Genomic DNA, 12,576 nt, shown 5'->3' on the forward strand with positions numbered 1-12,576 from the left:
GGCGAAAATGAGGGATACAATGGCTACAATGTTATTTAAACAATCTTAGCAATTCCCTTAAATCACCACCCCTTACCTCCTGCTAGGTTGCCTTGTTGAGGAGTCAGAAACTCTGCTCACATGTGGCCCAGCGAAGAGAGAGAGAGAGCTCACCTATGGTCCCAGGAAGTCAAGAGAGCGAGCTGGCTTCTCAGCCCTATCTTTATATCTGGTGAGCCCCTCCCATCCTGCCTTGCAAGGCTGTGTGCAAAATTCCCCACCCAAAAGGGTCCAATACACAAGAGAAAGCTGTGATAGGCTAACTCAAAGTGGTTGGATTGAGTTAATGTGATTTTCAGAGCTCCCTGTGCTGAAACAAAAGGGAGATACAACTGCTCTATTGTCCAGTACTGGGGTGATTTAAAATCCATTCAAATGTTAACGCTTCCCATTCGAGATACAAAAGTCTCTTCTGCAGTTTAGATGAACCTTACTTCCAGACACAGAAAGCTGCATTCCAAGCCTCTTTTGTCATTCGGCCATGTGGTGCGACTGCCATTTTTATCCCTGGAAATTTAAAAGCACATCTCCCAGGGATTGAGGAAATCTACATATTATAAGGGGTTAATTTCAGGTGCTTGCTGGGTAAAAGTTTTCAGACTTGACACCGGTCAAGAGTCGATGTGTAACTAGAGCTATTGCACGTACTTGGATTACAGCCAAGAACAGATGTCTGCCCACCTAATGAGAATGTAGAAGTGAAACAATGGGTTCCGTTTCTGAAGTACCCAGTGACCTGACAACTTGCGACCGTAAGCAAACCTAGCCACCCAATACATGATTAAGATTAAAGAGGACCTCCGGTTACACGATTCATGCCCTGTTATAGATTAACGGTTGACTTATGTGTCCAGGATCCTTCTGTCAATATGTCATAAGACCTGATGATTAATCTAAAATGTATCCTGATAGAGGAACAAAGGAATGTCAATCTAACTTGTTTGTTACACTGTATAAATATGGAACGCTTACGCTGTATCATTGGAATAGTAGCCTCACCCCTTGAGTAGAGGTGCTGATTCCCCTTGCAAGTGAAATAAAAGGCCTGTCCGTCTGACAAATCCAAGAGTGTATTGAGTCATTACCCAGAGCTAAGAAGTAAGGCACTTCAACAATTTGGAGGTCCCACCGAGATGGCTTGCTGTACCAATTGGTGAGTTAACAGACGCCGAGTACGTTGCTTGGTTAGGAAAAATCCCATCGGCCGAAGGTGGTGTTTTGCCACATTTTTGGGACTTTCCCTGCCAGAAGCAGAGCTGCGCATAGTCTGTTTATTCCATTGGACAGTTCTGCCATCGGGTAATTGACTCACAAGGTTCGGAGGTTAAACTGCCGTTGTGACTGCTTCCCTTTCAGAAATGGAACAGAGGATCAGCCATGAGGCGCTGACGCCCCGCGAACAGGATCGTGCAGAAAAGGACGGTAGGAAGCACTGAAATAAAGGTACCAGAGAGAGAAGGTTAAGTCAGGAATTTGATTAACTAAGGAGCTAGCGATTTACTGGAAATTGAACTAGCAAGGTTCCATAAAGGGAGTAGGGTAGAAGGAGAGAGAGTGGGTGAAGTTAGTTGGGACAAATTGAAGGCCCTTTTTGCTAAAAATTTGGCTAAAGGGAGTAGGGTAGAGGGAAGAAGAGTGGGCGATTGAAACAGTGTCAATGTTTAATGTTTATGAGAGTGAGTATTTAACTACTTGTTATTATCAATCAACTTTGTCCAGTAAGGCTGCATAGGTTGGGGATTTAGTAACACTTTGGTTGTTGTTTAACAAGTGTATTGTTTATTGTTATATGTATTAATGTTTAGCCATGTCTGATCTGTAGAGGCGTCCCACGCAGATCATAGAATGTTACGGAATTGTTGTATGTTTTAACACTAAAGTATTTAAGCTGCTACAATGGGTTCTAGTAACAGTAAACTGCCTGAAAAAGGCACGCCAGCCGCTTTTATGTTAAAACATTGTGGTCAGTCAGCTATTGACCACTTACCAAATTGGTCCAAATGGACCTCAGGTAGTAATCACCCCTTTCCACCAGATGGAACGTTTAATATGGACAGAATTACTTGTCTCGAGGAATGCCTGCTAGAAAGAGACCCCGGAAGAAAAAGGAATAAGGGTGTGGATTGGTCTGCATTTTGTGATTGGAAAAGAGAAGCCGAAAAAAGAAGGGAGATGAGTGTTATTGCCAGCAAAAGGGGCAAAGGAAGCGGTGGATACCGGGCAGGAAGGGGAGGAAATTATAGAGGCAGAGGATCAGGTCAGCAGGGATGTTTTGGAGGATCAGGTCAGCGGAGATGTTTTGATTGTGGACAAATGGGCCATTGGAAAGCCCAATGCCCAAATAAGGGAACGGGAGGTGGAATACAGAATCCCGACTTTACCACTTCCAATCCTTTCGCTACAAGAGGTACTCAAGGACAGAGCCACTGACAGTTAGAACCAGGTGCACCAGAAACCCAAATGCCCGTAGTTTCCAAAGATGCCCGAAGTGAACCAGAAATAGAGATTGAAGTGGCAGGTCAGCCAACCACTTTTTTGGTAGATACAGGAGCTACCTTTTCCATGATAGGAAGAGACTTGGCCAAGAAAATCCCAGCAAGCGGAACAAAGGTTTCCATAATAGGAGTGACTGGGATTCCCTAAAGTTTAAAAAGATCAGCGCCAGTAACAATACAATTCGATCAATATGAACAAGGACATACGTTCTTACTATCTGAAGATTCCGGTATGAATTTATGTGGGAGAGATTTACTGTGCAAGATGAACGCGACTATAATATGTTCCCCCACAGGAATAACGGTGCAAATTCCAGAAGAAAAGGCTTGTATTTGCCCAATGAAAGAGACCCAACACCCTGTTCTGTATACATGGGAAGTGCTACAAGGAAATTTACGATCAGATTTAGTAGACCAAATAGAGGTATGGGAAGAAATGACATACGTCTTGTCTGACTATATTAATACCTTAAACATAAGAAGCTGGCACTACGATTTGCATTGTACCGTTTATTATGATAAAATCGGACACGACTGGAAATTGGAAAAGTTTTACCACCCGTTTTTAAAACTAAGTTACCTTTTATCCACCGAGATGGTTTTTGTTGGGCCAGAAGGAATCACAGCCTTAGTTAATCTAACCATGACTTCAAGGTCGTTGTTCAGGATAAAACATTCTAAGCCACATCTGACTTTAGCTGTGGCACAAGGATACCGTTCAAAGGACTTAGGGCCAATGGTACTGAGAATGAGCTCACTACCAGTAACGTATACATGGTATAAAGAGGGAGCCGCCCTTCTCCAGTATGACAGTAATGGATTTGCAGTAAAGTTAGCTACAAAGGAAATTTTTAATGGATTTCTCGAAAGAAGAGAGTTGGGACACAATGGAGTATGGTTATCCAAACAGGTTGAAGAATGGCTTGAACAAGTCCCAGGGAAATTATGGGCACAACATCCTAACGAAGTAGGAAAAATGTATACGGCACAACCCTATAAAGTTACCATAAATCCAGCGGCACCATTACCACGAAGACAGCAGTACCCATTGTCTGAAAGAGCAGAAAGGGGGATACAGCCAGTAATCGAATCACTTTTAGAACAAGGTATTATTGTTCCTACTAAAAGCCCTTGCAATACCCCGATTCTGCCAGTAGAAAAGGCGGAGTCCCAAAAATGGAGGTTTGTGCAAGATTTAAGGGCAGTAAATGAAGCAGTCTTCCCTACCTATCCGGTGGTCCCCAATCCAGTCACCATTTTAATCAGCATACCGGCAGACACTACTTTCTACACGGTAGTTGATCTATGTTCCGTTTTCTTTTCAATACCAATACATCCAGAGTCGCAATTTTTATTTGCATTCACCTATAAAGGCCAGCAGTATACTTGGACTAGACTCCCACAAGGATTTACCGAAAGCCCTACAATTTTCTCTCAATGCTTAAAGAAGGATCTGGACGATGTAATCCTAGCAGCGGGTTCAACATTAATTCAATATGTAGATGATTTGCTATTAGCTTCACCAAACCGAGAAGCCTGCGTCCAAGACTCTTTAACTTTGTTAATGGCGTTAGTAGATAAAGGACATAAGGTTTCCAAAACCAAGTTACAGATGGTTCAAGAAAAGGTAAAATATCTGGGACATCAGTTAGAACGAAATACCAGGCAGCTAACAAGTGATCGAGTAGCGGCAATTTGCAATTCACCTAAGCCAGTGACAAAAAGGGAAATGAAACATTTCCTAGGAATGTCTGGCTATTGCAGACAATGGATTTTAAATTATTCCGGGATATCCAGACCATTACTTGATATTAGTATGCCCACCATGCCGGAGAAATTGGAATGGAACCCAGGTACCGAGGAAGCCTTCCGGCAAGTTAAGCAAGCTATGGTATCGGCCCCAGCTTTGGGACTCCCAGATTACAACAAGCCGTTTAACTTATTCGTGCATCAAAAATCAGGGTTCGCACAATCAGTGCTGACGCAGCTGCATGGAGATAAACAGCGGCCGGTAGCATTTTTTAGCACTCAATTAGATCCAGTAGCAAGAGGATTACCTGGATGTCTGCCTGCTTTAGCAGCAGCGTATTATGCCGTTCAGCAGGCACAGGCGATCACTCTAGGTCACCAGACCATTTTGTATGTTCCTCATGCGGTTGAAATTCTTCTCACCAAATGTGCTACCCAACATCTAACCTCAGCCAGGTTAACTAAATATGAGGTAGAACTTTTGTCAAATACAAGATTGGTAATTAAAAGATGCAACACCCTGAATCCAGCTACTTTACTACCCACAGAGGAAGAAGGAGAACCACACTCCTGTGTAGAAATCACCCAGTTGGTTTCTAAACCAAGGGTAGATCTGACGGAAGACCCTATACCAAATCCAGATTGTATATTTTATGTAGATGGATCGGCATTGAGAGACTTGAAGGGAAGTCTATGCAGTGACTACCCAGAACGAAACAATAGAAGCGTTTCGTCTCCCAAGTTCATTTTCAGCACAACAAGCGGAATTATTTGCGCTAACCAGAGCATGTATATTGGCTACAGGTCAATCTGTTAATATTTATACCGATTCTAGATATGCGTTTGGAGTAGCCCATGATTACGGACAGATTTGGAAACTTCGTGGTTTTTTTAACATCTTCCGGAACCCAAATTAAAAACGCACAAGAGGTGAAAAACCTTTTATTGGCAATCCAAAAACCTAAACAAGTTGCGATTATTAAGTGCCAAGCGCACACAGGGCATTTGGATGAGGTTGCACTAGGAAATGCAGCAGCAGATCAAGCTGCTAAAACCATAGCCTTATCACAGATAGGATCACAGGTTAAGACTTGTCCAGTTAAAGAAAGTATAGATCAACAACAAACCCCATCCCCGAATGATGTGTTAGCCCATCAAGATAGGGCGAGCCCTGAAGAAATAGCGGAGTGGGATGTTAATCACTGTTTTAAAAACATGGACGGCTTGTGGGTCCATCATGACGGCCGCATGGTGGCACCCAAATCATTATTATCACTAATTGCCCGATGTGTCCATAAATTCACCCATGCAGGCAAAGGGGGGATGGCGGACTATATCCTCAAGACCTGGTATGCACCATGATACGCTTATCAATTACTTCATAAAAGGTGATGAGTCGAAGAAGAGATGATGAGTCGAAAGAAGAGATGAATAAGGCTGAACGAAACCCACACAGTGGTGGGTGGAGTCAGCTGAGGCATGCCTCCATACACAGCGCCACCCAGAGGTGGCAATATACAATACAGTGGTTTACCACATTCACCCCTTGTTTAATGTGAAGTCCGGCGGGGTGAAGGGTACTACAAGTTAAGTCTATCAGGAGGCCTTGTCTGACGTCCTGATCGTCGTGGTGGCGGCGGTGGTGTTGCAGCATCCGACGTCGGGTCTGGTGTCTGGGTGGTTGGCGAAGATTCCTGGGGCTTTGGCATGCCGTCTGCAGGGGTTGGGTTGGGAGGGGTGGTGGGGGATAACAGTGGTAAGGGGGATAACGGTGGTAAGGGGGATAACGGTGGTAATTCAGGGGTACCCGAGGGTGCGAGATCTCGTATGGAGACCGTGTCCTCCCGCCCGTCTGGGTATGTCACCCAGGCATACTGGGGGTTGGCGTGTAGGAGGTGCACCCGCTCGACCAGGGGGTCCGTTTTATGCGTCCTCACGTGCCTCCGCAGTAGGACGGGCCCAGGAGAAGTCAACCATGCCGGTAGCGAGGTTCCCGATGTAGACTTCCGGGGGAAAACGAACATTTTCTCATGAGGGGTCGCATTAGTGGCAGTACAAAGCAGTGACCGAATGGAGTGAAGCGCTGCAGGGAGGACCTCCTGCCAGCGGGAGGTCGGAAGGCCCTTAGATTTTAGTGCTAAGAGGACTGCCTTCCAAACCGTCGCGTTCTCCCTTTCCACCTGGCCGTTCCCCCGGGGGTTGTAACTGGTGGTCCTGCTCGTGGCGATACCTCTTGTTAGCAGGTACTGCCGAAGTTCGTCGCTCATGAACGATGAGCCCCTGTCGCTATGTATATAGCTGGGGAACCCGAACAGAGCGAAGATGTCATTCAGACACTTGATGACCGTGGTACTGGTCATGTCTGGGCAAGGGATGGCAAAGGGGAAACGGGAGTACTCATCAACTATGTTGAGGAAGTACACATTGCGGTCAGCGGAGGGGAGGGGCCCTTTAAAATTGACGCTCAGGCGTTCGAAGGGGCGGGTGGCCTTGATCAGGCTTGCTCTGTCCGGCCTATAGAAGTGCGGTTTGCACTCGGCGCAGATTTGGCAGCTCTTGGTCATGGTCCTGACCTCCTCGATGGAGTAGGGCAGGTTACGGGATTTGATAAAATGGAAAAACCTGGTGACCCCCGGGTGGCAGAGGTCATTGTGGAGGGACTGCAGCCTATCACTCTGCGCGTTGGCGCATGTACCACGTGATAGGGCATCTGGGGGCTCATTGAGTTTCCCTGGCCGATACAAGATATCATAATTGTAGGTGGAGAGTTCGATTCTCCACCTCAAGATCTTGTCGTTCTTGATTTTACCCCTCTGCTTATTATTAAACATAAAAGCTACTGAACGCTGGTCAGTGAGCAGGGTAAATCGTTTCCCGGCCAGGTAATGCCTCCAGTGACGCACCGCTTCTACAATAGCCTGGGCCTCCTTTTCGACGGAGGAGTGTCTCGTCTCGGGGCCCTGGAGGGTCCTTGAGAAAAAGGCCACGGGTCTGCCCGCCTGGTTAAGGGTCGCGGCTAGGGCGAAGTCGGAGGCATCGCTCTCCACTTGGAAGGGGATGGATTCATCCACCGCGTGCATTGCGGCCTTCGCGATATCGTTCTTGATAAGAGTGAAGGCTGCACACGCCTCTGGTGTCAGGGGGAAGGAGGTGGCTTTGATGAGGGGCCTGGCTTTGTCTGCATAGAGGGGCACCCACTGGGCGTAGTAGGAGAAAAACCCCAGGCATCTCTTCAGTGCTTTTTGGCAGTGGGGAAGGGGTAGCTCCATTAGGGGGCGCATTCTGTCGGGGTCGGGCCCGATGACTCCGTTCTCCACCACGCAGCCGAGGATGGCCAGGCGCTTGGTGTGAAACATACATTTTTCCTTATTGTACGTTAGGTTCAGCCGTTGGGCCGTACGGAGGAAATTTGCTAGATTAACGTCGTGGTCCTGCTGGTCGTGGCCGCAGATGGTGACGTTATCCAAATAGGGGAAGGTTGCCCGCAGCGCGTTCTGGTCAACCATTCGGTCCATCTCCCTTTGGAAGACCGAAACCCCGTTGGTGACGCCGAAGGGGACCCTAAGGAAGTGGTAGAGGCGGCCGTTTGCCTCGAAGGCAGTATACTGGCGGTCCTCATGGCGGATGGGCAGCTGGTGGTACGCTGACTTAAGGTCGATGGTGGAGAATACTTTGTATTGCGCAATCTGATTGACCATATCAGATATGCGAGGGAGGGGGTACGCGTCCAGCTGGGTGTACCGGTTTATGGTTTGGCTGTAGTCGATTACCATGCGGCGTTTTGCAGTGGTTTTAACGACTACAACCTGGGCTCGCCAGGGGCTAGTGCTACCTTCGATAATGCCCTCCTTCAAGAGCCGCTCCACCTCAGAGCTGATAAAAGCTCTGTCCCCGGCACTGTACCGCCTGCTTTTGGTAGCGATGGGTTTACAGTCGCGGGTGAGGTTAGCGAACAGGGGAGGGGGGGGGACTTTTAATGTGGAAAGGCTGCAGGTGGTTTGCAGCGGGCGATTTAAAAGTTGTTGGTTGCAGACTGTGAGTGGGGGGAGGGGTCCACCGTATGCTAGTGTGACACTCTTAAGGTGGCACTGAAAATCCAACCCTAGCAGGACGGCAGCGCAAAGACGGGGCAGGACTAGCAGTTTAAATTTTTGATATTCAGTGCCCCCTACTGACAGGGTCACCACACAGTAGCCGCTGATGTCCATTGACTGGGACTTGGACGCCATAGAAATGCGATGGTGCGTTGGCAGAATCGTGAGGGAGTGGCTACGTACCGTGTCGGGGTGGACGAAACTCTCTGTGCTCCCGCTGTCGATCAGGCAACTGGTGGCGCGGCCGTTTACCGCGATATCCATCATGGAGCTGGATAGATGGTGAGGGTGGCCTTGATCCAGCGTCACGGAGGCCAGTATGTGGCTTAGTGAGTCACTATAGTCATCCGCCGAGACGGTGGTCGGTTCCGGTGACGAAATGGCGGTTGAGTGCGTTGGATACGATGGCGGCGGATGCCATGCGGCCGGGGGTACACAAAATGGCGGATAAGATGGCTGCTCCCACGGCCCGCACGCTGCGCTGCTGGCTGGCTTCCCCTTGCAGGCGTTAGCGTAATGGCCTTTCTTCCCGCAGCCCAAGCAGGTAGCTGTCTTAGCTGGGCAGTGTGCTCTGGGATGTTTTAACTGGCCACAGAAATAGCATTTTTGGGCCTGGTTACTGGGCATCGAAGCAGTTCTTACCGGAGGCTGCTGTCTCGGTTGGGTCGCTGCAGCGGTTGGTGCCGGGGGCGGCGGTCCCGTGTCCCACGGTTTCGATTGCCATGTCTCGGCGCCGTTACGGGGGTATGCCTCGAGGTTTCGGTGGGCCTCCTCTAACGAGAGCGCAAGGGCAATGGCCGTCTTCAGGTCGGGTTCCTTGCTTTCTAGCAGTCTCTGCCGGGTGTGGTCTGACTGGAGGCCCCTGACGAAGGCATCACAGGCGAGTCCCTGCGCGTGCTCCACAGCCGTTACCGCTTTACAATCGCAGTCTCTGCAGAGTGCCAGTAGCGCCCGTGCAAATGCCCCTACCGATTCTCCCGGTTGCTGCCTGCGGGATCCCAAGAGGTGTCGGGCGTAAATTGTGTTCACTGGGCGCGTATATTGCCCTTTTAGTAGCTCGAGGGCCGCCACGTACGTATTAGAGTCCCGGATTAGCATATATACTTGATGGCTCACCTGGGCGGTCAAAATTTTCAGTTTGTGATCCTCCTCTGTAACCTGTGAGATTGCGAGGAAGGATTCAAAGCAGCTCAGCCAGTGTTCAAACTTGGCTGATGCACCCACATCTTGAGGGTCGAGGTCCAGGCGTGGTGGTCTGAGGGCTCTCAGCAATGTCTGCTGTATCCGTTGCTGTTGTTGCTCCTCAGGTGTCGCCATTTAACTTTTAGCTAATAAAATTGATACGCTTATCAATTACTTCATAAAAGGTGATGAGTCGAAGAAGAGATGATGAGTCGAAAGAAGAGATGAATAAGGCTGAACGAAACCCACACAGTGGTGGGTGGAGTCAGCTGAGGCATGCCTCCATACACAGCGCCACCCAGAGGTGGCAATATACAATACAGTGGTTTACCACACACCAGGAATCTCAAAGTTGGCAAAACAAATATGTGAAAATTGTACTATCTGCCAGACCATGAATGCAGGGAAAATAAAGAAGGTACAGCCCGCATTCCACCCAAACCCCATGGGCCCTTTTGTACACTTGCAAATGGACTTTATTGAACTACCTGTGTGTATGAGCTTTAAATATGTATTCAAGATGGATTGAAGCGTTTCCTTGTAGAAAGAGTGACGCCACCACTGTTGCTAAATGTTTATTGAAGGACATTGTACCTCGCTTTGGGATACCAGCAAAACTGTCAAGTGACAATGGGTCCCATTTTACGGGAACAGTGATTAAGGAACTATGCAAAGCCTTACAGATTAACCAGCACCTCCATTGCAGTTATCATCCACAGTCAGCTGGACTAGTGGAAAGATACAACGGGATGCTGAAAAATAAGCTTGCAAAACTGTGTAAAGAAACTGGACTTAAATGGGTTGATTTGTTGCCCATAGCTTTAATGACAATGCGGCCTGCTACCAACAGAACTACAGGATTGTCGCCTCACGAGATCGTCATGGGAAGACCACACAGATTGCCCTTTTCGGCACCTTTAACAGCTAAACAAATGGACATTCATAAAATGGAGGAAGATATGTTGAGTTATTGCATTGAGTTATTGCATTGCACTAACCAAATGCATTTCTAGTTTCCATCAACAGGTGAAGGAAGTCCAGGTCGATCCCGCTGAAGGAAAGTGCCATACTTTCGAGCCAGGAGATAACGTCTACATAAAAATCTTCAAGCGAAAAAATGGCCTTCAACCCAGATTTGAGGGACCCTTCCAAGTACTCCTGACCACAAACACCACTGTAAAAGTAAAGGAGCGACCAACATGGATACACGCGTCCCATTGTAAGAAGGCATCAGTTGAAGACGATACACTGCCAAGGTGAACTGGATTTGGACTCTAATAAGACTGTTCCCTTTGTTAACGATAATTGAAACTGCCATATTGATTTACCCAGGTCCCCTGAAGGGCAAACCATGCATAGAAGAATGTGTACTTTTAAACAGTGATTTCTTTTATATTATATGCTATAACGAGACTATGAAGGTTCAGCTTCAGGATCACACTATGCAGGTACCCCCGTATCAACCCCTGAGTCTTAGGATTAGGCAGAATAAGATAGTAGAAGAAGATAGTGGACAGAAGCTTGATAAGCTATGGGTCACATGCCCCGATACTGTGTCACCAAGTGAAAGAATTGCGAATGAAGGAATTATCTGTAGTGGTAATCCAAAGGGAGGACTGGCCCTGACGGCCAGGCCAATGTTTTGTAACAATCCAGTTACCCAGCCCTTTATTTCAACATTAGCCACTCAGAAAAGAAAACTTAATAAGACAGATAAGAAACAGGGAAGAAGAGGAAGAAGGCTGTTAAACAAGCATGGCTATACATGAGTTATTTGTACGCTAAAAGACAGAACCTTGCCAAATGCTGGATATGCAGCCACATCCCTGTGCACGCAGAGGGTGGAATACCTCTAAGGCCCATTCCCTTCAAAATAGAAGAGATGGTAGGGTGGTTATTACAGTCTAATACCACCTGGAATAAGGAGGCAGCCAATACATTTCAGACCCAAAATAGTTTAAACCCAGATCAATTGGAAAATGAATGGAAAGATGCAGGATACAACCTTATAAAATTTGAAGGGTGGTTTCATCCCCAATATGATAATCAAAGGAATCCAGAGAGTCTATTAGTGACGTCAATGGGAACCGTAAATAATACAAAAGGAGAAGTCTGTCTGGTAAACGACAATGGAGAAGGATTGATGGTTGGATGGAGTGAGTGCAAATGTAACTACACTTTGACTAAAACTACTACTAAACCACCGGGTGCAGTCGAATGGCCCTATTGGGGACGGTGGAACCTGTCCGCAGTACAAAATTTGACTAGTAGAAAAATCTGGAAAGGAGAACAAGGAATAGGAATGATGCACCAGATATGGAACAAATTTGAAGCCTATAATAACACCTATTTCATCTGTGGGCATAGAGCATACCCTTGGTTACCACAAAATTGGACTGGGTCATGTTATTTGGGATATGTAGTGCCCTATATACATCATATTTCATCTTTGGATAGCCACCCTGGGACACGAGCAAAACGAGCCATTACAGAAACTGAAAGGTTCTTTGCTATAGCATTTCCCTGGTATGGAACAGGGAAGTTAGCAAGAGAATCTATAAACATGGCAGCAGTGTTGGAACAAATAGCCAATGATACTGCTGATGCTCCTAGTGATGTAAACGCAGAAATGGTGGCTTTGCGCACTGTTGCCTTACAAAACCGCATGGCTCTGGACTATTTGTTGGCAAAAGAAGGGGGCACATGTGCAATCATAAAAACCGAATGTTGCACCTATATCCCAGATAGCTCAGAAAATATCACCAACCTGGTAAACCACATAAGGGAGGCCGTAGAGAAACTACGTCAACCTGAACAGTGGTCCATGTGGGATTGGATTTCAGGGTGGGGAGGAGCACTAGGAAAGCAAATTTTGGAAAATTATTGTGTACAAAAGTCCTTTCCTCATTAACATCAACTCCTCCAGTACCAATGATGTCTGAATATGAGGATATTAAGGGTGAGACCTTTGATGTAGAATTTCTTAAACTTAGCGAAATAGATTGTCCTTAGTAAGG

The 12,576-nt window shown here is 47.1% G+C and overlaps 1 protein-coding gene across 1 annotated transcript; it reads left to right on the forward strand.

Annotated features, from left to right (window-relative positions):
* The first annotated feature begins 1,885 nt into the window (after positions 1-1,885).
* On the forward strand, positions 1,886-5,999 carry LOC147119920 (uncharacterized). The gene has a single exon (XM_085985312.1). It carries the CDS (start codon positions 2,767-2,769, stop codon positions 5,098-5,100), a length of 2,334 nt encoding a protein of 777 aa, XP_085841438.1. The 5' UTR covers positions 1,886-2,766; the 3' UTR covers positions 5,101-5,999.
* Positions 6,000-12,576: the final 6,577 nt, after the last annotated feature.

Source organism: Somniosus microcephalus, chromosome 4, assembly GCF_052327205.1.
Source record: "Somniosus microcephalus isolate GS21.2 chromosome 4, FLI_Smic_1.0, whole genome shotgun sequence".
Taxonomy (NCBI): Eukaryota; Metazoa; Chordata; class Chondrichthyes; order Squaliformes; family Somniosidae; genus Somniosus; species Somniosus microcephalus.

Excerpts from the sequence above, each read along its gene's own strand:
- LOC147119920 (XM_085985312.1), top strand. The coding sequence starts at position 2,767 with ATGAATTTATGTGGGAGAGATTTACTGTGCAAGATGAACGCGACTATA.